The sequence below is a fragment of the Podarcis pityusensis genome (assembly GCF_964106645.2).
Source record: "Podarcis pityusensis genome assembly, chromosome: 5".
In the NCBI taxonomy this organism is placed as follows: domain Eukaryota; kingdom Metazoa; phylum Chordata; class Lepidosauria; order Squamata; family Lacertidae; genus Podarcis; species Podarcis pityusensis.
Window position 1 is genome coordinate 69,023,145 of NC_138032.1, and position 25,772 is coordinate 69,048,916.

The 25,772-nt window shown below is 40.4% G+C and overlaps 1 protein-coding gene across 1 annotated transcript in view; it reads left to right on the forward strand.

Annotated features, from left to right (window-relative positions):
- The window catches only part of MICU1 (mitochondrial calcium uptake 1), a 129,325-nt gene that overhangs the window by 53,289 nt on the left and 50,264 nt on the right, over nucleotides 1-25,772 (forward strand). Inside the window, exon 6 of the mRNA XM_081004734.1 lies at nucleotides 9,677-9,791. Within this exon, the coding sequence (XP_080860860.1) occupies nucleotides 9,677-9,791 (115 nt within the window). The remainder of the gene's footprint in view (nucleotides 1-9,676; nucleotides 9,792-25,772) is intronic.

A 25,772-nucleotide genomic window follows, 5' to 3' on the forward strand; every position in this document is an offset into this window, starting at 1 on the left:
GCGCTCAGTTTGCTGGTGATCTGGTCCAGCCATGGCCCCCTAGGCAAATAGAGAATGCACACCAAAGCACAGCAGCTGTGGCAGCCTGGCATGATAAATTTAGTAGCCTCTCCAGCGAAATGGTACAGGGCTATCTTCCACGTTGGAATGAAGCACTGAAGGCGGCTGGTTTGCTTACCTATTACAGTGGTACCTTGGTTTACAACCATAATCCGTTCCGGAGGTCCGTTTGTAAACCAAAACAGGTTGTAACCCAAGGCGCGCTTTCGTCAATGGGACCTCCAAAATAAATTTGTTTGTAATCCAAAAAAAAGGGTTGTAATCCAAAAAAAGGTTGCAAACCGGGACACGCACTTCCGGGTTTGACGGGTTTGTAATCCAGAATGTATGCAAACCAAGACGTATGCAAACCAAGATATCACTGTATTAAATTATAATTTTGCTGAGAATGCTCAAAGCTCAGTGACAATTCTGCCATTCACCTTCCAGTCTCTGATACATAAAAATACGTTAAGAAACCACATGTCTTTTTTCTGCATGGATTTTTGTTTTATAAGCACTTTAGATTTAAAACTGCATCCAGCATTGTGAGCAGATATATAATGAAAGAATAAACTATGGCGATATGATGGTGCGAGAAATAGTTTGTTTGCGAATGCTCAGAGAGACCTGTAATGGGGAATGCAAAATATATTCTGTCCTTTTTAAAGAGGCTCTTCTCGCTTTCTTGGCAAGGGTTCTGCCCTTGCATGCTCGGTTCCTGCTGCCTGTGAAGGGTTCTTGGGACATTGGTGTCTTGTTTCGTTTTTCCTCTTGACTGTAGAATGCTAGTCTTGCATTTCAGGTGCAGCTTTTTAAAAAATAATAATAATGGTGATGGATATTTATTCTGTTGCTGTAAGGGTGGGTACATGTACATTTCTCTTTCTAGCCTCTGAAGACCACCAGTTAAAGTTCTACCTTTAATGAACTCAATTTTTAAAGGGAAAGGTAGATTAGGTTCTGATACCTTTAGAAATAGTTTTGTTGTTCCAGTGGGATAAGCAAATCCCTCTGGCTTAAAATGATCAATATTCACATTTTTGTGGGATAGTTCCAGTTTTTCGACTTGCATTGGGCCGTTGCTTTACTAGTAGTTTTTATCAGTGAAGAAAGGGCTTCAAAAGCTGTGATACTTCATATGAAGGTTTGTCTCTCTTAAATAATTTTACAGCTAAAGTAAAGCACAACTTGATCCAAATACCATGTGCTCCCACCCTGTTCAATTTTTTTTTAGTTTGGACTTATTGTTGCTATGGGTAGAATTTAGAGATAGGCAAGATGTAATCTGACCTCGGTATCTGAGATTCACTAGAGATTCAGTTACCGCATCATGCTTCTCTAGCTGTGCTTAGCAGCAGAGACTCTGACTTGGGATTTCTTATTTCTTAAAATTAGATGCAAGGATTCATTGCCTGATGTGGTGAGTCTGCTGTGGATCTCTCCAAATTAAATATCTTGGTCACGGATCATTGGAATTCTTTCTTTTTTAAAAAATGTTGTGTAATTACATAGGAATTCCTTAAGAGCTGCTTTTAGTAAGAGCTGTCCTATATCTGAGTAGTATTTTTAAATGAGTGTGAATTTACTTATTTGGTCTATTTTTTTAATCCTGCTTTTCCAAAAAACATCAAGGCTGAGTTCAATAATTAAAACCTCAAAATTACACCATAAAACAGCAAATGCAATCTTAGAAAAATAACAGCAACAATCTGATACAAGTTCTCTTTTAGAATTAAAAACTTCTACAAAATAAGCATGTATACATTAAGCTAAACCCAAATGCTACCAGAACACGCAGTGTTTGCTTGCATTTTTGAAAAACCAACAAGCTCCTTAATTAACTTCTTAAAATAACCCTGGGGCCTGCTTGTCCCTCCAGCTGTTTTTAACACATTTGAAACATCTTTAAATACACATAGATTACTATGAATAGAGAATTTCCCTGTTCAGATTAAGTTGCCTTAATTGCCTGACTTGTTCTGAACTGTAGTTTCCTGTTTCTGACAAAATGAGAAGGTGATAAATTGGACACTGAGATCCAGCACTGAGGGCCTTCTGGCGGTTGAAGCTACAGGGAGCCAGGCAGAGGGCCATCTCAGTAGTGGCACCTGCCCTGTGGAACGCCCTCCCATCAGATGTTAAGGATCATTATATAACATTTAGGAAACATCTGAAGGCAGCCCTGTATAGGGAAGCTTTTGAAGGTTTAATGTTTTACTGTGTTTTTACATATGCTTGAAGCTGCCCAGAGTGGCTGGGGAAACCCAGTCAAATGGGAGGGGTACAAATAATGAATTATTATTATTATTATTATTATTATTATTATTATTATATTCTTGTTGGTTTCGATTGTTTGTGCCACATAGGCAAAAATGTTTGCTTGCATCTTGACTTGTTAAACTGATACGATAATCTCAACATACCATTGTCTAAACATAAGTTTGTCTAATTAAATGAGATAAATTAATTAAAAACTCTTTAATTTAAATTAAAAGAGTTAAAACCACCCAAGTAGACCATGATATGTAATGGCTGCAAATTGTGATAGGGACAAACCTAGGTCCAAACAAACCAGGTCCAAACTTTGGGTTTTGAAACTTGGTTGTGTTTTTTTGTTTGTTTTTTGCAATAAGATCAATAAGATGCAATAAGATGTCTCTCAGATGTTTTGGACTACAGTTCCTATCTTTCCTGAACATTGGCCATGCTGGCTGGAGGAAATGGAGGTTCAAAGCATATGCACTAAACCATGATTAAATGAAACTGGGAACAAAGTTTTCCAGTCATGTCCCTTTGGCCACACTGGATGGGCGTGAGGGGGCCACCTAAGCCTGAGCTTTGCTTGGACTCATTCCTTTCACAATAAACATAGTTATCCAAGTGTGGCCATGAAGTGTACTTGCACAGGCAAAGTCTAGTCCCCCAAAAAGGTGATATTTTTTAAAAAAATATTTAGCTAACACATTTTAATTAACACCCATTAAAACATCACATCACAGAACTAAGGAGCCAGAGGAACATTTAAGGTGTCTCTCTGTATGAATTACTAAATGATACAGTGTATTAATTGAAAAGGTCTTGGGAAAGGATAACTGCTTTCCTTGCCTGAATTTAGTGTTTAGTCAAGTAGCAAGCAGAAATGGATGTTCACTCTTTAGTAAGACGTTACAGGTAAAGATGCAGTCTCTTCTTAAACACACTTATAGAAACTTGGGATGCCTCTTTCCTGGCAAGTCTTCGCTGAACTGAACTAGTGAAGACCTAACGTTTTAAAATACATTATTTTCTCCCAGATCTTTTCAGCCTATTCCTATGCATATTTACTCAGGAACAATTCACATTAAGTTGAATGCAAACTATTCCCAAATATGTGCTTAGCTGCCTGAGCTGCCAATGAAATGGAAAGAACATCGAATTCTCTTACTATTGTGCAGTTAGCAAAACTGGATGTGGTCAACGGGGACTGAAAGAGAATGACATTACAGCAAACTCAAAACACACAGAATCTTAAGCATTCATCCCCCCCCCCGCAAAAAAAAGAAAAAAGATTATATAGCTTCTTTAATCTGAAAGAATGCACAATGAGATCCAAATTATTAAGGATTGAGGGGAAACTTCTGTAGCATATATTGTTTAGATTTGGAGAAGGAAGCTATGCAATGATTGCTTAAGATTATCACATATTTTCACACACAGAAAAATGGTATTGAAGCATAAGCATTAGTGGCATGGATAACATCACTGAACATTCACCTCCTCCTTTCATGTTGCAAAACCAATGGTCAGTTTTACATGACTTAACAGAGAAATAATTGTCTAATTGGGGTGCACAAATGCTACTGAGCAAAGTACTATTCTGGGTTTAGCCAAGCTATTGAAATTCATGCTAGTGACTTTTGAACTAAGATTGCCACCTGCTTATAATTTTAGTATGTTTATAGTTGGGGAACTATGAGTCAAAAGCATATATTAAGGGCAAAGTTTGACTCACGTTTTCTCAGAAGGCCAAATATCCCCACCCCAGAACTATCGCCTGTCTTGCCTTCCACTTCAAATATGTGTTCTGCCAAGTATGTTATAAAAACAAACTAATAAATCAGAGTACATTATTGATTGGACAGTGCTGTGGAGATTCATGTGTTCTATCAGTGCAAACATTATTTGATTTTCAGAAGGAACAATTTCTGGAGGTATCCCCCCCACCCCCACAGCCCTTGTCAAGCTGATTGGGGGGCGCACAGTGTGGGGGTGAAGCCCTGTTCCACTAACAGGACTTGTGCTTGCTGTCACTAGCACAACTGTTTAGTTGAATCCAGCCCATAACACCATGTTATATCTGTTCTGACAATTGAAATTGCTGGGTAGGAAGATCCCAGTCTATTAGACATTGGTGGGCTGTTGTTTTTTAGCCGGTGTTCAGTAATCCTAAGAAGTCAAACCACTTGACTGTGCTTTACAATAAGGCCTTCGGGTGTCGTCCTCATATTGCTCCATTCATGTGGTGGTGGACCTGGCTGTCATTAATTTGGTTGAGTTAAAAGTGGCAATCCTACTTTAAACTAGGTCAGGCGTTTTCTTCCTCAATACAGAGGACACTGTCTCTGCAAATATTTCTTTGTTCAAGTGAATACATCTATGTATCTTGCCTTTCAACAGCCACATGAATAGAACAATAAAGCATCTCTACCAACTCCTGTTTGGCCAGTGAATATATAAGTAGTGAAACCCTGGGTTGCCCCTACTAGTCTGTATAGCTAGATAAGACAGGGCAAGATGGACTCATGGTTTTACATGGTATAATGCCCCTTAGACCTATAGGGATACAGGAAGTAAAACAGAATATCCCATATATACAGTACGTGAGTGGGTGGATCCATTTCCCCTTCTGTAAACATCTTAACTCCTTTTGACTTGAATGGTCCAGACCAGGGGTCAGCAAACTTTTTTAGCGGGGGCCAGTCCACTGTCCCTCAGACCATGTGGTGGGCTGGACTGTATTTGGGGGAAAAAATAATGAATGAATTCCTATAATCCAGAGATGCATTTTAAATAAAAGGACACTTTCTACTCATGTAAAAACACACTGATTCCTGGACCATCCGTGGGCCGGATTGAGAAGGCGATTGGGCCGCATCTGGCCCCCGGGCCTTAGTTTGCCTACCCCTGGTCCAGACAGTAAGCCTGATCCTATGATTGTGAAATATGCCCAGTGTAGAATTACCCTCAGGTTTCTGCTATTGTGACAATGCATTTGCTATTTCTTTCTTCCAACATAAGCAGGAAGCTAGAGGAACTCCTGTACTTCCAAGTTCTTAGGGATGGAAAGAAAAACATTTGTCCTACCTCATTTCTCAAAGAGGGCCAGTCCTAGCAACATTTCCCCTCATATCATGACTTTCTAAAATGAATTCAATAGCACACATGTGGATTTCTTTTCTGTTTTATTAGATGCAACATTATCATAGTACTCCGGAAGATAAATACGTAGAAGTATTGCCTTCCATGATTCAACCCATTGGGCAAAATGGGTATTCACAGTATTTCTTGCTGTCCTTTTGACAGATGGGCTGTTCTGTTTTGTCATAGTTATTCACTTCTCCTGCATGGTTCATGTACAGCAACATCTGCAAGAAGCATTGCTTTGATTGTTCACTTAGCCGATGGTCTAAATCTATTTGGTGGAAACTGAATTGTTCACTTCTTCTGTATATGCATATTCTTGCTTGTGGTGATATATATATATATATTTAACTGAAGTATGCCTAAGTCTGTATGTTTGCCTTGTATGCTTGCGGCTAACAGGATGTCTCAACTCCAGAAATGTTATTGTAAATAATCTCTGTCCTAATGAATTGTGCATTTTCTCCACCTTATCTGTGTTGTGAACTTCGATCAACACTCTGAACAAGCCCTGTTGATTTGATTAATTCATCATTTTTCAGTAGGCTAAACTGCCTTTCCTAGCCAGGGTCTTTTGGAGCAATATATCCAAAGCAAGTGGGAGCTTCATATAATAAAGTGTTTACTCCTTTCTTAATTTTGACAAATAAACTAAATTAGCTTTGGATGCTGGAAATTAATTTAGCATCCAGTTGCAAAAAGGGCATACCATGTGAGGGTTGTGCTGAAGTTATTTTAATATTATTCATACTGGTGATAAGGCGAGGAGGCTGGTATATTAACACTAACAAAATACCACTTACTGCTTTTCCCCCTATCTCCATTTGCATGTTGAGTTTGCTTTTTAAATAGCTTGCATTGGATTCCTTCAAATGTAACAACGCATTGTGCAGCAAGAAAGAGCAGCAGCAAATATCATTGGGGGAGGGTGGTGTTGAGATTCATAGAACTCAGTTTTATACACAAGAGAAAATGCATTTTAATGGAGTGCGCTTGAGCGATTGGTTTTATGCCTGTAGAATTAATATACAGAATTGCAGAGGGAATAGGAAGCTCACTCAGTGGTATTCAGGACTACAACACAAATATGCATCTTGCATTCTGACCATGTTTAAATACTAATTATCTACCAATAGCTATTGCTCTCAGTGCAGGGGAAAATTCTATAATGAATTCCAGTGGAAGACTGACATTAAAAAAATTCTCAGTAGTTTTGGGTGAATATGGTTCTGTTCCTAGTCTAATGGTTTCGTAAAATAGATTTAACCCATTCTAACCAACCCCACCCCCCACCCCACATTCACTATGTATATTTTAAAAGTTATCCAGAACAGGAAAGTGTATTATAATTATTGAGGTGGTTTCCCCTTAAGTTTCATTCACATGTAAACTTTCTAGAAGTGCAACATGGAAGTTGAAAGTGTTTTGAATGCTTTAATTTTGAAACTACACCCCCTTTAAAAACGATAACAACACAATGGTTTTGCTAAATCAGCAAATACACTTTATGAGAAAATCCTTTTGGAAAGGAGACTGGTAAGTTAAGTCTATTTAGGATCATAACTGTCTAAATTCTTAAGTCTTTAAGATACATAATAAAATAGAGGGGGAATGCCAAGCTAATTGCATTGTGGGAAATCTGCCCAGAGCCTCATCTAAGAATGTGAGGTCCAACCAATCACAGCCGTGATCCTTCTTTAAAGTGAATTGCAGTAACAATGGCTAATCAATACGGATGGGTCAAATTCTTGGCTTGGATCCTAGGAACCTTGGGACTAGTTCCATGTGTCCAAGGGGCCTTACAAGAGTTTCTTGAATTTCAGCCTTCCATTCTGCATGGTAAACCTTGCTTGAAACTGAGGCGGGAGCTTTGGAAGTAGTTTGTCAAATGGCACAGGGTCTGCCATCCAGGGGGGGAACGTCAGCGATTTCTTGATGTGGCCATGCATTTGTGTTTATCTAAATAGATCCCAGACCTTCCCCCCCCCCCAAAAAAAAATAGAACACTGGAATTTGTTCATAAATGCATGTTTCCAGAACTTTAATCTTAAGATAAACATCAGGGTCCTGAAATTCTCGTAGTCCAAATGTGTGATTCTGTGATTGTATTCCCATATATCACTGATAGCACATAGTCTTCATCTAACGTTTGGTGTTAAAATGGGAGTTACTTGGATCATAAATACTGCATTGGTTACTTAAATATATGCTATAAAAGATGCAAAATCTGCAAACTATCTCAGGTAAAGAGGTAAATATACAGCATTAACATAATTAATAAGTTAATTATGAGCTCGTGTAAAACTTTTTCCACAAAGTTACTTGTTTTCGAAGCAGTATCAAAATGGTATTGGTAAGGCAAAAACCATTTGTTTATTGAAAATGTACCCTTAGCATTAGGATGCATTCTGATATTCCCTAAAAGTGTTTGTACTGTTAAATGTTTCAGATTATTGTTAACGATTTCTCATTTGACATTTTTGCAGTCTCTCACTGACAAAATAAAAACTGTGTGCACATTTGTGTAAGCCTAGTAGATTTTGGCTTTAATTAGAACTTGCAGTTTTTAATCAGTGTGATTACTGTTTTCCGCTGTAACTTTGCGGACCAGATAATGCCTAACTTTTATCTAAATTCAATGGACTGTTTCCAATTTAAATACAATGAGCTTTGCAAGACAGAACTGGGATGAAAACCTTCATAGGCATCTGAACCTCAAGAGACGGTGTCTCCTGGGGCTCTTGTCTACATTTCTTAATTAAAAACATACAGTAACCAGGACTGGTTAATTGCTCCAAATTTTCCTTAGGTCTTCAAAAGTAACAGATCAAAAGATGCTGCGATGTTTTTGATGTGCTTTCGATGTGCTTTAAGTGTCATTGCTTAACAAATTGTCTTTCCTTTATCTTGTATATGATGGGATCCTCGCTAGACAGAGGTAACAGATAGGGGACAGTTGTATAACTGCCCCCTGGTGTGCTGTTGGTGGTGTCTCTCTTTGTTCCCTAGTATTGTTCCTAAACTTAAGCTTGCTATTTCGGTGCTTCTGTGCCTGCATGTTTTCATACACATTAACCACAACTCCACTCCGTCCTTTAATATTTTTCTTTCGTGTGTGTGTGTGTGTGTGTATGAGATGTCTTTTAATACTTCTGAACTAGTAAATTTAGAACCCAACCTCTAACCCACTTTGTGCATACTTTTCAGCCTTTAAATCTTCAGTTGTCAAAATGGTTTAGCGCTCTTGATTTCAGCAATTTATCTTGTGTGTGTGGTAGGGTAAAGGGAGAACACTTGTGTGGTCTGCAGTACAATGACCATAAGTGTGCTTTATTTCACCAAAGTCCAGTTCAGATGTGATGTTGTTGATATCTTAACCATGGTGCGGAGATCAGGAGTGAAGCATAGGTGTATCCTACTTCTTTCTCTCCTTGTAGCAACTTTTCCTCTCCTTTCCATTTCTAGGGTTAACAAGGGTTTTGCATTGAATGTGCAGTGATGCAAACAACAGTTGAGACTAACTCATGAAGCTATGTTCTGCAAACCTACTTCATGCCATCGTTACAATTTCTAGTTTCAGGGGAACCATGGTTAGCATTAACCATGGTTTGCATCAGTGTACATGTAACCCAAACCATTGTTTACCATAACTCCTGCAGCCTGCTCCCAATTTAATTACCATGGTTCAGAGAGGGGCATCCTTGGGTCTGTATCAGACCAGCATTGCAACGGAAGTAGTTGCTGTAAGAAACTTTGCTGAAAGGGTTGTTGTTTTGCTTATTCAAAGCAGGGGCCCTCAATCGCAAGTACTAATATGTTACTTTTTTTTATTTTAACAGAAACACGAAACTGACAGTGAAATTCCTTGTGCCTACTATATAAAGAATGGCAATAAAGAGCCCTTAGAATACCTTAGCATTTTGCAAACAATTAGGCTGGTGGGAGGGAACAGTGAGGCACCGTTTGAGTTGACTCTTCTGGGTTGAAATGTGTGTTGTAAGATAGAGAATAAAGCTTGATTCTTATCTTAATCTTCAAGAAACAACTGACAAATTTAAAGGCTGGAAAAGTTATCTAGAATGACAATAGGAGGGGGTTTATTTAGGGAAAGGGATGGGTAGAGGCAACAATATTAAAAGTGTAAAAGATGTGGTCTTGTTTTAACTCCTGGCTTTTTAAACTGAGTTTATTTTTCTTCTCTTGGGAACATCGTGCTTTTGATTGCTTAAAATAGAGAATCTCCCAGGAACGTGAAAAGTTTGCAGATGAAGACAGCATCTTTTATGCACTTGGAGAATGCGGTTTGATCTCCTTTTCTGACTATATCTTCCTCACTACAGTTCTTTCCAGTAAGTACATGTTTTGTCCTTATCATTTTATTAACACTGAGGGTGTTTAAAAAAATAATAATAAATCCTTAAATGATGGCAATATGGAATGTTTTTTCCCTTACAGTTTGTCTATCTTTAAACTAGAGGTGCTTAGCTATTTGATAAGGGCATTTTAGTAAGTTTCTTTATATTAAAGAGCAGCTCTATACTCTACCAAGCCCTGCAGGATAGCTCAGCCAGTAGAGCATGTGACTCTTAATCTCAAGAGTCATGAGTTTGAGCCCCACGTTGGGCAAAAAGATTCCTGCATTGCAAGGGGTTGAACTGAGTGATCCTTGTGGTCCCTTCCAACTCTATGGTTCTACAATAGAAATAGCAAAGCATCTTTAGAGCCCTTCTAGGAATGTAATTACCGTAGTTGTCGTATACCTAGTCAGACCATTGGAACATCTACATCAGTAGTGTTTACACTGTTAACAGAGAAATCTGAGGGCTCCCTTGGACAAAAAAACAAGGACACCAGCCAGGAATACCAGAGCAAAACAGCAGCCAGTAGGCTTGGTCTTTATTGAAGACTGTCGCGACAGGACTCCCACCTGCCACCAGGTGAAACAAGATGGAAGCCCTGAGCAAAAGAAGACCCCAGCTTTTATTAGCTACTAATCCCCCATGCTACACCCCTAAGACTACATCATGACTACATCATTGACACATCACAAAGAGGAGGGGTTCAGGGAGGAGTTGTGGTGGTAACCTGAGTGTCTTGTCACCTGTCCGGTTCCTCCTTTCCCCCTCCCCATGATTACATTCCTGAGGATAAAGAGGAGTTCACTGTTTCCTGCCCCCAGAGGGAAGGGCTGGTCACTGTCCTTTGTTTCAGTCCATACTGAATCCACTTCCATATGCAGGTCCTTTGTGAGTGTAATGATCTTCTGTCTAGGACCATCAAGGTTGGCATGCCAACTGGGTAGGGCTCACTGCGGACGTGTTGGTACGTTCAGGGAAGTTTCATTAAATGAAGCGTCGCGTATGAGTGTGTATGTGTCGTGTTTATACAAACTGAATGATTCGGGGGGAGGGGGGGTTCCTGCAACAACACTTGCTGACAGTGACTACAAGGTTTCAGACAGGATTCTTTCTGAGTTTTATCTAGAGATAGCAAGGATGGAACACAGGACTGCCTACATACAGACTGTTGGAATACTGCCAGGGAGACGGAGCCATCAGGCAGGCCCCAATCATCTCCAGACGATCACCGGTCTCCCGTGGAACAGTATCAGTCAATTAGCGACACGAGTCTCAGAGACATTCTAAGACTCATTCACATCCTTTTAGCAGTCTCCACAATGGAAGATTCAGACAGGAGAACATATTTACAGCTTTATTCAACGTAGATCAGAACAAAGGAAAAACATGACTGCTTGCCTCCATGTCCAGGAAAAACAGCCAGAACGAAAGCTATATACAAAACGGAAACTCCCAGCGAGCAGGAAGTAAACAGGCATGTGACACACAACAGCCTGTTCCCTTTTTAAGGTGGAACGGAGCTATATTCCAACACAGACATGTGCTTTGCCACAGAGCTATGGGACATCTGGCTCTCACTGTGCTATAGAGGTGCTTATCAAAATGCTTACCTATATGCTTGCCTTTCCACTTTCCACTGGGATGTTCACAGTAGAAGAGTAATGCCTAAGTAGTTGGCAGAGGTTTGCCTGAATCTCCCCACCTACACACAAATACAGTTTGCACTAATAATGTGTGTTAGGAAATTTCTCTTGTTTCAAAGCAACCAAGCTTACAGCCTGTTGGCAAGAAAAAACTAAATCATAAATATGAATATTTGTTCCTGTTCTCTGGTGCGCATTGTGCACATATATTAGTCGTTCGTACTTTCAGAGTAGCACTGAGAAGTGCTGAGGCATCAAAACAGCAATTCCACATTAGCTTTATTCTTGCCCAGAAAAGTGCAGAGAGGAAAAAATGTTGTTTGTCCACCGAAATGAGCAAGGACTTGCTGCAGAATTCAATGAAAACGAGTTTATGGATTACAACACACACATTTCTTTTATATATAGCTGCTTTATACCCTAGGAAGGGCTATTTTATCTTTTTCTATTGTGTTTTTTCCCCTGGATACTTTTTTTGATGCTCCATGATGATCCACCAGATGTTTCAGTTGCCCTTCCTGATCTCTTGGATGTAACTCAAATGTACAAAATAATGTGAATGAACAGTGCATAGATGTGACCTAAGGCAACCAGTCTCTCTAAATTGCACCTAAGGAGAAATACTGTTATTGGCAACACCCTTGGCTTCTAATCTAAGATACCCCAGTCAGGGCAGATGGAACTGCAAGAGAACATGTTTTCTTCTGTTCAAGTCAAGGGTCTAATTTGTTTCTTTTTTAAATTTCCACATATTGCACATAAAGTTCCAATACATAATGAATTTTCCTTTCATATTATCGACTTCCCATCCCATTTCCCATGATGTTCTTCTTTTCTATCCCTTTGCTGCACCCTAACACAGTAATCCCTAATTCTCTCTGTTGTTTATAGTTCAAATCCTGCTCACGGTTTCATCACGTTATAATATTTCTTTAAGTAACCCAGAAAAGGCTTCCATTCTTCAATAAAGCAATCATCATTAAGTTCTCTTATTTTAGCTGTTAACTTTGCTGATTCAGCAATTTCCATCACTTTGCTTAATCCATTCTTCTTTATTGGGTGTAATTTGCACTGTCCATATCCTGTTCGTTTTTTTTAGTCTCTGTGTTAGTTAGACCCAACCCAGGAAGTTTTATTTTCCATTAACTCAGATGTCGTTCTCATCCTGATTTGAATTCTGTGATGCTACTGAATTACCTTCTAAACTTGAGGAACTTCGTATCCTTTTACTGCCCTTTCTGCATTCAGCTTTTGTCTGCCCTTTCATGTCGCTGTCATTTATGGTGATTGCTTCAGCAATGCTAAGTCACCCAGTTGCCTTTAACATGTTTGGCTCCTGATCTGGGGCTGGCGCAATCATGACTGATTCCTTAAGCTTCCTTCACTGTGGTTTGCCATGATTCCGAATCGAGCCATTCCCTTTGTTCCATAGCTCCTGTTAATTTGTTTTAAACCTAATTAGTTTACGCCTCTAATAAAATAATTAGTTAATGCGTGTAAATAAAACAAACCATTAAGAAGGAGGAAAATGGAATGTTAATACATTATTAAGTAACAGAATGTTAACAAACTACTTATGTGTAATTATAATTGCAGGATGCTTCGTTGTTTTTAAAGAGCACAAATCTGTTCAAAAACAAATAGTCTCTGGCTGTAGCTATGATTGACTTTGGCTTCAGCTGTGTTCTGGGTGAGATGTATTTGCTTTTCTGCTGGTTTTATTAGTGCGTGATAATGTTTGTTGTATTTAATATTTTATGGTGGAAAGCAGCCTTGGGAGAGGTTTTACTCTTAAAGGTGGCCTATAAATGTTTTAAGGTAAGATAGAAAAGAATATGCTTGGAAGATGGCTGTAATTCTTTGTGCACTTACCTGGGAGTAAGATCCACTTAGGTCAATGGAGCTTTCTTTTGAGTAAACATGAATAAGCTTGCACCATAAATGGCTTATTTGAAGTTATCTAATAGAAACCTCTGTAGAGTGAGAATATATGTAATCCTAACTAGTGGAACAGCATCATAAACTTCTTCTACATAGATGGTGTGAAAAATTGGGCTTATCTCGGCTTTATTTTAATTCAGATTTAATCAGCGATGTGGCATTGATTTTGGCACCACTCAGCGCATCTGTGCTAGCCTTTGAAAGCCTAATTACAAGCAAGGAAAATTAAATGCCAAAATTAAGAGATTTGATGGTATCTGCAGTTTTTATTCTGCCAGTTACCCTCCTTTCTGTTTCAAAATATTAGTCTATCTCCTTCTTTTGTAGACCCATTGTGATGACTTTTTACAAAAATCATACGGGTCCTCTCTTAAGTGGATATCCCTAGCAATCCAATGAATAAAGTTAGGAATCATTAGTCCATTAAGCCCTAGAAAATGGGTCTCATTTGGGGGGTTGGTTTTTTTTCTTACCGCAGTGCTCATCAGCTGGCCAGACCTTAAATACAACTCATTTGCATTTTACAAGCAGAGAGCTGTTTGCCTACTGCATAGAAGATGAAGTCTGTCACCATATTTTATTTATAAGTAATTTACTGCTCTCATGCAGTCTGTTTCCTAGTCTGCTGTATGATTCCCCCCCCTCCCCCAAAAGATAATAAAATAACATTTAGAAATGTGCTGATAACTTCTGGTCTTCTGTTAAATGAATGCTATAGCAAAAAAATTTTTTTAAAGCATGGAGGATGCTGCATCAGTTTCATTGCTTTAGCTACTCTCCAATTTTAATTTTTATTAGCACCGTTCAAATTTCCTTAGTGATGAGATACTTGTTGTTGTTGTTTAGTCATTTAGTCGTGTCTGACTCTTCATGACCCCATGGACCAGAGCACGCCAGGCACTCCTGTCTTCCACTGCCTCCCGCAGTTTGGTCAAACTCATGCTGGTAGTTTCGAGAACACTGTCCAACCATCTCGTCCTCTGTCGTCCCCTTCTCCTTGTGCCCTCCATCTTTCCCAACATCAGGGTCTTTTCCAGAGAGTGTTCTCTTCTCATGAGGTGGCCAAAGTATTGGAGCCTCAGCTTCACGATCTGTCCTTCCAGTGAGCACTCAGGGCTGATTTCCTTCAGAATGGAGAGGTTTGATCTTCTTGCAGTCCATGGGACTCTCAAGAGTCTCCTCCAGCACCATAATTCAAAAGCATCTATTCTTCAGTGATCAGCCTTCTTTATGGTCCAGCTCTCACTTCCATACATCACTACTGGGAAAACCATAGCTTTTACTATACGGACCTTTGTTGGCAAGGTGATGTCTCTGCTTACACAAAAAGAGGTGGAACTTCCCTTTTATCTTCTTTAGAATTGAACTGGATGAAAAGAGATTTGGAGTGGTGAATGTACTTTCTGGTACGGCAGTTATAGGACAGAGATAATGAAAATGTGACACTAACAAGACCAGCAGGAGAAAAGATAGGTCTAGTGCTTTTTCAGCCCAATCCTAATGGTCTTGAATTATGTTAAAATGTTGTGAGCTCCCATGTGAAATAACTGTATTTTTAATAAACAATTTTTTAATTGGCTATATTTGCACAGAAGTAAATCCCACTTATCTACCGTATTTTTCGCACCATTGGACGCACCGGAGCAAAGGACGCACCTAGTTTTTAGAGGAGGAAAACAAGTAAAAAATATTCTGAATCAAATGTTGTATAAACTACTGTATTTAATAAACAACCAGTATATCAGAATCATATTATAGCCATGTAAAGTGAACAGCAGTCAACAATGGCATTAAGAACCATCATCACTGTCATTATTAAATGAAGGGAGACTTTAAAGTTTGAGTACTCTTCTAGTCTTCTGTGAACCCCAAGAACTCATCACTGCTAGAGTCAGAATTTGTGGAGCTCAGTTGCTCACAATCACTGACATCACTTTCTTCGCTATCTTCATGTAAAATACCATCTTCGTTACCATCCAAAGCATTGCTAATGCCACATTTTTTGAATGACCGGACAACGATTTCCTCCTTCACCGAGTGCCATGATGTTTTCACCCATTCACAAACTTGAGTGATAGTGGGCCTCTTCATTCGTCCAGTGGGTGTTAGATCATGATTACCAGCAGCCATCCATTTGTTCCACTCTTCTCGCATAAAGATCTTAAATGGCTTGTTGATGGAAACATCGAGAGGTTGCAACTGGCTGGTAAGACCTCCAGGAATTACAGCTAGATGAGTCTTCACTTCTTTAAAGCACTTTTTTGTAGTTTCGCTAATATGTGCTCTAAACTGGTCAAGTACTAATAAGGCAGGTTTTTTCAAAAGCCCTCCAGGACGTTTGGACCACACTTTTTCAACCCATACTCTCATTCCATTTTCGTCCATCCATCCTTTCTCATGAACATGTACAACCACTCCTCGTGGAATCACTTCTTTTGGAAATGTTTTCCTTTTGAAAATTAACATGGGTGGCAATTTGGTGCCATCTGCACAGCAAGACAACACAACAGTGTAATGGGTTTTCTCATGCCCAGAGGTTTTCACGGCGATAGTTTTGGCACCTTTCAGATCAACAGTCCTATTAGATGGCACATCAAAGGTTAGCGGGACTTCATCCATATTCCCAATCTGGCCAATTTCAAATCCATTTCTCTTCCTAGCATCAATTACAAATTTATGAAAAGACAGAATCTTAGATTCATATTCTTCTGGCATTTTTTGTGCAGTTCTAGTTTTAGTGCGCATAGCAAGGCCACATCGCTTCATAAATCTGTAGCACCATGATGGTGAGCCAGTAAAATCGTGAATGCCTTTCTCTAAAGCAATGCGTTTGGCTTCATATATTATCATTTTTGTAGAGACTGCGAAGCCTTTATTCCGCTGTTTTGTGATCCATTCTTTCATGGCAATGTCCATCTGTGGCCACTTTGCAGCATGTCCACGAAAAGTGTGCTTGCTTTTGTCTGCTTTTTGCAGCTGATCCTCCTGTTTCCTCCACCGTCTTATCATTTTTTCAGTTGGAGGTGGTCCAAAATGTCTCTCTGCTGCTCTGTTTCCATGCTCCTTAGCATATTTTACTACCTCTAGTTTAAAAGGAATCTTATATGCTAGTCTTTTCTGCTTTATCATCCTTATCAGAATGGGGGAGGTTTTCTGCAAGAAAATACAGTGGTAAGGAACTGTCAGTAATGTACAGTACAGTATCTCCAATGTTTACTATTGGGCGCTTAACTGCCCCCCCCCCAATATTTTTAAGTTGGAAGAGGGAGGGAGGGAGGGAGGGAGGGAGGGAGGGAGGGAAGGAAGGGAGAGGGAGAGCTCAGCCTGTGGGTCCCCAGATGTTGTTGGACTACAACTCCTATTTTCCCTCAACTCCCATCTTCCCTGAGCTCTGGCCTTGCTACCTAGAGGCGTTCACATCTGGGGACCCACAGGTTGAGAAGGGCTGAATTGTTGTATGTGAGGTGGGGCTTTACTGCCCCCCCCATATTTTATTTAAGGTGGAAGAGGGAGGGAGGGAGGGAAAGAAGGAAGAGAGAGGGAGAGGTCACATTTCTGGATGACTGTGGAGTGCAGCTGCCTTGCCTCGTGGAACCGGAGCAAAAGGAGGAAATGCTGGGAATTACCGGCACAATAACCTGGGAGGGGGGGCGGAAGGGGATGTCCAAGTCTTCCGTCTCATTGTAAAGGGCTTCCCCAGCCAGCCCCCTAGAGCGGCTCAGGGACGGAGGGCAAGTTAGAAGCAGCCTCTCCGCTGCGCGCTGAGCGCCCTGAGCTCCTCCGACTCAATGGGGAAGCCCAGGGCTTCCCCAGCCAGCCCCCTAGAGCGGCTCAGGGACAGAGGGCAAGTTAGAAGCAGCCTCTCCCTGCGCGCTGAGCGCCCTGAGCTCCTCCGACTCAATGGGGAAGCCCAGGGCTTCCCCAGCCAGCCCCCTAGAGCGGCTCAGGGACGGAGGGCAAGTTAGAAGCAGCCTCTCCGCTGCGCGCTGAGCGCCCTGAGCTCGTAGCACTGAATGGGGAATCCCAGGGCTTCCCCCAGCCGCCCACGCAGCCTCTCAGCTGCTTGTCGGGCTGAAGGGGGAAGCCCGGGGTTTCCCCAGCCGCCCACGCAGCCTCTCCGCTGCAACCTGAGCTTGGAGGGGCTGGAGGGGGAAGTCCCAGGACCACACATTCGCTCCATAGGACGCACAGACTTTTCCCCTTAGTTTTTAAAGGAAAAAATGTGCGTCCAATGGTGCGAAAAATACGGTAATTCAAAATAGCTCATAAGGAAGGATATTTAGGATTCTGGTCCTATAGCTATAACTTCTATTTGTAACTAGAGAAATGAAAAAAATCACTTGTAAGTTTTAACCTGCTGGAGTTTCTTGGTGTAGCTGCAAGGGAGAGTGCACCTGTTTGATATGTGACCCATCAAAGCCAATTTTCCACTCACAATTTTTAATTCTGTGAGGAGACATACAGAGAGCTATATTGGAACAAATAGCAACTTTGGGGGATTTGTACTGCAGAAGGAAAGGGTTAACCTGCCCTCCCCCAGCACCCTACCTTAGAGGACTCTGCAGTAGAGAACGAAAAAGAAAATGCTAAAATGTTGTATTCGTTCTTTTAAAGGGAACAGCAGCTTTTGCTAAATTGGACACTCACTCTCACTATTTCAGTATCTCAAAATCATCCCCATTGAGAATTTTGGTCCATATGCTGGTTACCACCCATGAGCGGTATGCTTTGTGCTGCAGAAGTAGGGGTCTCCCAGATCACAGGCAATGGTAGTTGTAGATCCAGGACAGAAAGTAGTTGTGGGTTAGTGGCAATGATTCTATATAAGGTGAACCCTTTATAATGCAATTTTCATCATGCCAACCTGATGGATTCTAGCATCCTAGCAAGGCAGGTTTAGAATAACCATTTATATAGCATTGGGCCAGGACTTGAGCATGAATTTACTACGGAAAGCTTTGTCTTTGCATTTGTTTTTGTCCTTTGAAGGTCAGCCAATAACTGATGTAATGTTGCTAAAAGATAAGGCTTGTACTCTCATCTAAACATTGTGTCTTATCTCTTCAAACTGCAAAGGAGAGATAAGTTAAACTGTATTCATCATTGGTGCTTTAAAAAAATCACATATTGCCATTTATTTAATATATTTGTATACTAAAAACTTTTTAAAAAAAAAACCTAAAAGATGCCTTATGTCATTTGCCACTAAATGTGTGTTTTATTTTGTGTCCATATGGAGTTTTGGCTTTGGTCAAGTGTGAAATGGCCAACATGGTTGCCAGGAGATGGCAACCCCATAGCTGGCTGGTAGCCGCTGGAGATTCTTCTGAGGACTTTACTAGGTATATGACGTCATTCATGCAATTAGCAGTGGCTTTCTAGAAAATAAATTGCAGTTGTGGGCACCCTCATATGGACAGAGGCCTGAATGTGCAGGCTAGGGGGGGTTTTGCACTTTGCCTCACACTGTAGACCTGATCTAAACCTCCCACTTGTTCCAGTTGCATGAATGGCATTGGATCTAGTTTGGACCTAGTTTGGATCTAGTTTGGATCGAGGAGTCCACTTCAGCTAACTATAAATGCTTCAGTGGATTATAGGCCAAACTGCATTCAGTTCTAAAGCAGAATTTCTCACACAGTCTGGGATTTTGGTTGAATTGATTAGACCGTCAGGGCAGCTCCTGGCATCTGCTTACCATGTTAGAAAATCCAGCATTTTTGCAAACTTAAGGCAAAACAAATGAGGCACATTGAATGCATGTGCACCGACAGTGGGCACTATATAATATTTGGTTTTGACTTTTTGCAAACTGTGGCACATACCAGTGCCTTGGACTATAAAGAGTCCTAGCAGTTTTCCCCTCCCCCCTTGCTACTGCCAAGTTAACCTATATTCTCTTCTCAAATTTCAGTGTGGTAATTCAAGGTGCTTTGTTCTTCCCTTTCCCATAAAGGACATTTTTCATATAAACCCAAATCAGACGGATAATACCATTCAATTCATATTAGCTAGGATATGACATTTTATTTTCTGAATACGGAGATGGGGAGTATAATATGTTTAAAGTTCCTTTTAATGGAATTTTTCCATCTCATTAAGTTGTAAAGATGAGTTGTAAAGAAACAATTTTGTCCTTTCCCTTTCCCCCTTTTTTGTCTGCTTAAATTACAGTGTAACATTATGCATGGGTATAAATTGTTTGTAGTGTTCCAATTTTTAGTGCCAGCCGAGTGTTGATTTAATTTTGCTGACGGGGGTTAATGTTTTGTGGAAGTGCTGAGCCTCTGCTGGAAAATCTTGACTTAGATTGCAGTCCTAAACAAACTTAGTGGTGGATAGTCTCCCTCCTCAAATTTGATGGGACTTGCTTCTGAGTAAACATGCACAGGATTGCTTTGTAAATCCAGTAGTAATGCTCACTAGTAACATATTGCTACCCTCTATTAAATTTTAGAAGGAGCAAGGATAGCATGCAGGCATCTAGGACTTTATAGTCTTATCTGAATCTCATTCTCACCAAAGATCAGTATCATTTTGAATAACATAAAATCCACACATAATCTGCATATTTGGACATTAAATATTTGGAAATTAATTACCCCGTAAAATATATTTATTTTGAAGATTTATAGCAGAGCTTGGAAGCTGTGGCCTTCTAGACTGTGTTGCACCATGTACCATGGCTCCCATCAGCCCTGACTTTTGTCCACGCTGATTTGGGCTGATGAGAGTTGTAGTCCAACAACTTCTGGGGGGCCACTGGTTCCCCACTGATAAGGCAGTTACTTCCCACGGAAATTGTAGCAGCCCTGATAGAGGGGAAGGGCTGGTTTGATAATTGCCCACTTGACCAGGCAACCCACATTGTGATGACCTCTTCTTATGCATTTCCAACCCAGTTCACTCAAAACCCACCAGGGAGTGGCAACCATGCCCCTGCAATGGTGGTGTTGTTTTATGAATCTCCTCCTGCTTTTAACCCAAGGCGATTTACAAGTCTGTTGTAAAAACAGCTGTGTAAATTGCACCAAATACGTAAAGCTTGGATTACAGCCCCTCTGCTTCAGACAAACTGTAAACTTCTCTTGTCTTCACTGCAAACTCTAGAGGCACCATGGGTTTATTATTATTTTCCCCGTTTTTTCCCCCCAGCCCTTGTAATTGCTTACAATAAGCACTTGCACTGAACCAGTGGCAGTGTACATATTACCCCGCTTACCCCCTTAGAGGCAGGTTTTTTGTATGAATGCCGCCTTATTTGTAGATTTATATTTTATTTATAAATTGCCAAATAACATATTATCTGGGTGATTATATGTTCTCTGTGAGATGATCTTTAACCTGCCTTCTTAGTTGGTGTTGAAAATGCTATTATGCTGCCTTTAAAATCCAACCAGGTTCCTAACACATGGCCAAATTACAAGATGGAATATTGGATGCGTGGTTCACCCTGTTGGCAAGATGTCAAGCCACCTTTTCCCTTTTAGTAGCATGCATTTTAGATGTGTCCTTGTGGAGGTCCCAGGAGAGAAATATTCACACATTTATTCAGCTAATCATCATGTTATGCAAACATTTGAGGGAAGGATAAATCTTCAGCACTATGAATTTCCACTGAAAATGAATGCATTCTTTTGAGCATTAACCTAGCTCTGCCATAAAGGTATGCAGCTAATCCTGTTCAAGCAAGAAATTTCATGGCTTAATATTGTACTGGCATAATAAGAAAACCATCCCTTTACCTTCACTATGAGGAGTGTTGTAGAATAATATTAACTCTGCTTGGAACGAAATCCTCTTTGGATATTTCTTGTTCTGACTGTCCTGAGATGCTTGCTGGTGGCTTTGATCATGGCTGAGTCCTTTGTTTTGTAGTGGAAATACCATTAGCCTGTTAGTAGTATCACCAGATGGAAAAGCAGCTGTTTACTGTTCTTCAGTTGTTGAAAGGGCACAGAATACACCTCTGCTTTATTCTAAGGTAACTTGTTAACTCCCTTTGAGAATGTACTTTCCTGCAGCTGCCTGTTGCATAAATCTCAAATAATATAGATTTCTCCTGAACACTGGAATGATAATGTACTACCTGCTCTGCAGGTAAGTGTTAATATTGACCTCCAATACCAACAATCCAATTGATGGAATGTTGGATCAGGTTCTGTCTCTGTAATGGACTTACTTTGTGTCCCTAGAACAAATAGTAATGGTTCCCCAACTCTAAAATGTTTTTAGACAAGTTAATAAACAGCAACCCACCACCAGTCCCTAAATAGGTTTCCCATTGGACAGAAGGTGGGGTTTTGCCTCCCTGCATAGTACTTTACTTCTCCCAGTGGCTACCATAAACAAGTTCCAGACTATATTCTGAACTATTTGAACATCAGCTTCTCATCTTTAACAGAAGAATGATAGTGATGCATTTCACAGGATTTCTAGAACAGGCACACTGAAGGTTATTAATATATTAAAAATATAATATAAATAGTAATTATGGAATCATTTTGGGAACCTAGGATTGCAAGTTGGAATTGAGAAGTCTAGAGTCACAGTAACCTATATCATCTCATCTCCCCTTTTTTCACCCAGCTCAAGTTTCAAAAACATTACTATTATATCTTAAGCTACTTATCTAAATAGGTATTTCATGCATCATTTTCAGCCATTTTGGTGTTACTGTAATGCATGTGAAACATCTTAACTCAGATTCCATTGTATTTTGTTGTTCAACCTCTTCCTCGATATCAGATGTCTAAATAAGAAGGTGGTAACACCAGTTGTAAGTGTCTTCTGTTTCTTCTATACACAACCCCTCTTAAGAGTCTCTTAACATACAGTATACAGACATACAGTAACCTGTATTGTCAAAACTATTCACTTCTAATGGGTTATGTTCTTTGATTTATATAGTCTTATAGAACAGGAAAACCACTTTTCTGGTGGGGGTGTTTTCATGAAGGCCTGAAAGAAGTGGGGAAGGGGGAGACAGTTTGGTTTTAGGCAACCAAGAGTACCATACTTTTCCGTGTATAACATGCCCCCAGGTATAAGACAACCCCTATTTTTTTTAGCTTGGGGGAGAGATTGCCCAGAGTTGTTGAGCTTTTTTTGGGGGGGTCACCACCACCAAGTGCTCTACAGGGGCTGCCCACAACTGAAAATTGAATACATCACCACGGCCACCAAAAGCCCACCTTGCCCAATCGACGCAACCACAGCAGATTGTACGTCCAACCAAACACATGCCAAATTGCCACTGCCAATCTCCTGCTGCCTGCTGCCACCAATCACCCATCACCCCTCTGCTTTCTGTGTATAAGACGACCCACAATTTCGGCCTATTAGTTCTTGGGGGGTGGATTGTCTTATACACAAAAAAATACGGTACTTCTCTCTTGGGTCCTGTTCACACCTCTCAACTTGGTTAGCTGCCCAACCAAACCCTGAAAACTAGTTTTGTGAGCAGTAGAGTTCTCAGAGAATTTGCAGCGATGTCTCACACAGCAATTCCCAGGATTCTTTGGGGGAATCCATGGTCGTTATAAACACTGGTGTAAGTTTATATAACAGAGACATCTAGCATGGTTTTATAGACAGAGTAGCACAGAAGACAAGTACAGTTTCTGTATCTCGCTTATTTCCTCCCACTGTGTGTGAAAGAACACTCTGCTGTATCTTATTTATAAGAAGTATTTTGATTCTGAGGCTGGCATATATCCTGCTGTTTCATAGCCACGAGGAAGGAAACACCAAGATGTGCAGTAACTTCTATTTTACCTTATATTGGATTTCAGATCTGCACATGTACTTTGTATTTGCATTGTGGGAACTTAGAAGTGTAACTTTGGAGTGCAAAAAAATTTAGCTGCGATAGGTAGCTTGGGTTTCCAAATAATTAAATGACTATTTTTGTAGGAAGCTGCCTGCCAAAAAAATACCAGCCTTAATAGTATAGTGCAGAATATTTAAGCAAAACATCCCCTTTCACTCTCCGTTAGGATTTGGCATTCTGAATGTGTTTTTTCTGTATTGCACAAGAGAGTGGTGTTGTGATGTCTATGAAGCCATTTAAACTAAAGAATCAACATTCTGAATATACTTTTAATTCTCCATTTCAGAACTGTGCATACTTGATCAAATTCTGCTTAGCCTTTTTCCAATTAACATTGGAAAACGTAATGTGGCTCAGGGGCAATGTGTCTACAATCTAGACAGTTCTCATAATGCAGAGAATTTGAAGTACTTGCTGAAACTGAGGGCATTTAATCTCAAAGGGGGAAATAACACAATATTGCTATTGCTAATTGTCACGGATGGTTGTTGACTTCAGAAGTGTATAATACTTGCTCTTTTGGCTGCTTTCACGTTTCATTTAAAAGTAGGAATAAATTTTAACACTGCACAGGGGACTTGGAAGTACTGTTGCTTAAAACTGCCAAGTTGAACAAGGGAAATGGAAAATAAAGTGGTAGACAGACCGCATGGGCTTTTTAGTGTATGTGTGTTTCGGTGCTTATAAGCTGTATTTGATTGCATAACTCTATATTACTGTAATTCAATAATGTGTGATTTGTTTGAGAGAGACCAACTGACAGGATCAGGAATTCTCGCTTGGCAAATGAACAACATGAATTACTTTCTCCAGCAAAGCCGATGGTGCTGGAGGCAAACTAGGCTTGCCATTTTTTCTAGAAGCAGTGGGTGGACAGACTTGAACAGGCTCAAAAAATGCCTGGTTATAAACAAGAGTGGGAACTGAGAAACTCACACATTGAGCTGGTTCGAAAGCATCCAGATGGTAACCCTAAGGCAAAGATTCTTCTCTGGGACTGTGAAATATGATCAGTGTAGGATTACAAATAACAGCATCTCTGCAACATTTTTCAGTCAGCAGAATGTTAGTGGGCATCACAAGAAATTCCTTGCCAAGGAGAATCATGGTGCAGGTGGTAGTTTGCCTCCGTAAAGTACTACTACTACTACTACTACTACTAATAATAATAATAATGTAGCAGCCTTCTATAATGGACTTGTCACTTCAGGGAATTCCCCATACTTTCCTCCTTTGGAGTGTTGCATAGATATATAAACTTGAGAAAGGGCTTTTCTGTTCTTGTATGTACAAAACTTGCAGGGTTTTTTGTTGGTACACTAAAGATGTGAGTGGAAAGAGGTGACCTATTCTGTGCTGCATCTCATTTGTCACTTGTCAGTGGTGTCGTAAGTTACAGTACTTAGCTGTGGGTAAGTCCCAGTGTACTCAGTAGGACTTAACTTTCAGTACTTAGATGGGAACAGCAAACCCGGGATGACTGCTGAAGTTAGGTCACTCTTGAAAGCCCGGGATACTGCCTTTAAGGCAGGGAGCATGAAGACATATAGAGAGGCAAGAATAAAGCTTAGGAAAGGCATCAAGGCGGCAAAGCAACAATATAAGCTCAAGCTTGAGAACTGCTTAGCTGAGAACAATACAAAACAAGTGTGGCAAGGATTGCAGCACCTACCCAACTATAAAGGCAATATGACGAACATGGTCACGGCCAATGATATGTTGGCAGAGGAGCTGAACCTCTACTTCGCCCACTAAAAGAGGCAAAAAGAGCAGATATCTCGGCTCCTGTCTGCCAGCCTACAAACTCACAGTCACTTGTTTTATATGACCATCAAGTGAAAGCTACATTGCGGCTGGTGAATCCCAGCAAAGCTGATGGCCCAGATGGGGTGCTGGAAATAGTGGTAAAAAATTGCACCGATCAATTAGCAGGGGTTTTGACGAGGATTTTTAACATCTCTCTGCAAACCGCTTGTGCTCCATCATGTTTGAAAGCGGCCACCATTATCCCAGTCCCAAAGAAAACAGCAGTTCACTGCCTAAATGACTATAGACCCATTGCATTAACATCTGTAGTGATGAAATGCTTCAAGAGATTGGTCCTTCAACATCTTAGAACATGTTTTCCACCGGAGCAAGTCATCTGGAGAGACCAGGGAATTATGTCAGAATGCTGTTTATTGATTATAGCTCGGCTTTCAATACCATCCTTCCAGACATTGTCATCAGAAAGTTAAGGGACCTGGACCTTTCTTCTAACATCTGTGATTGGATTAAAGACTTGCTGAGAGATTGGACACAAATAGTGAGGATTGGGCCTGTTACATCTACCTCCCTGAAGCTCAGCACTGGCACTTCACAGAGATGCATTCTAAGTCCATACCTGTAATCGTTGTATACATATGATTGCATTTCATCTGACCCATCTACTGCAATTATTAAGTTTGCTGATGACACCACCATAATGGGTTTTAATTACAGGTAGAGACAAATCTGTGTACGGGGGGAGGTTCAAAAGGTATCGACATGGTGTTCAGAGAACAATCTGCACCTAAA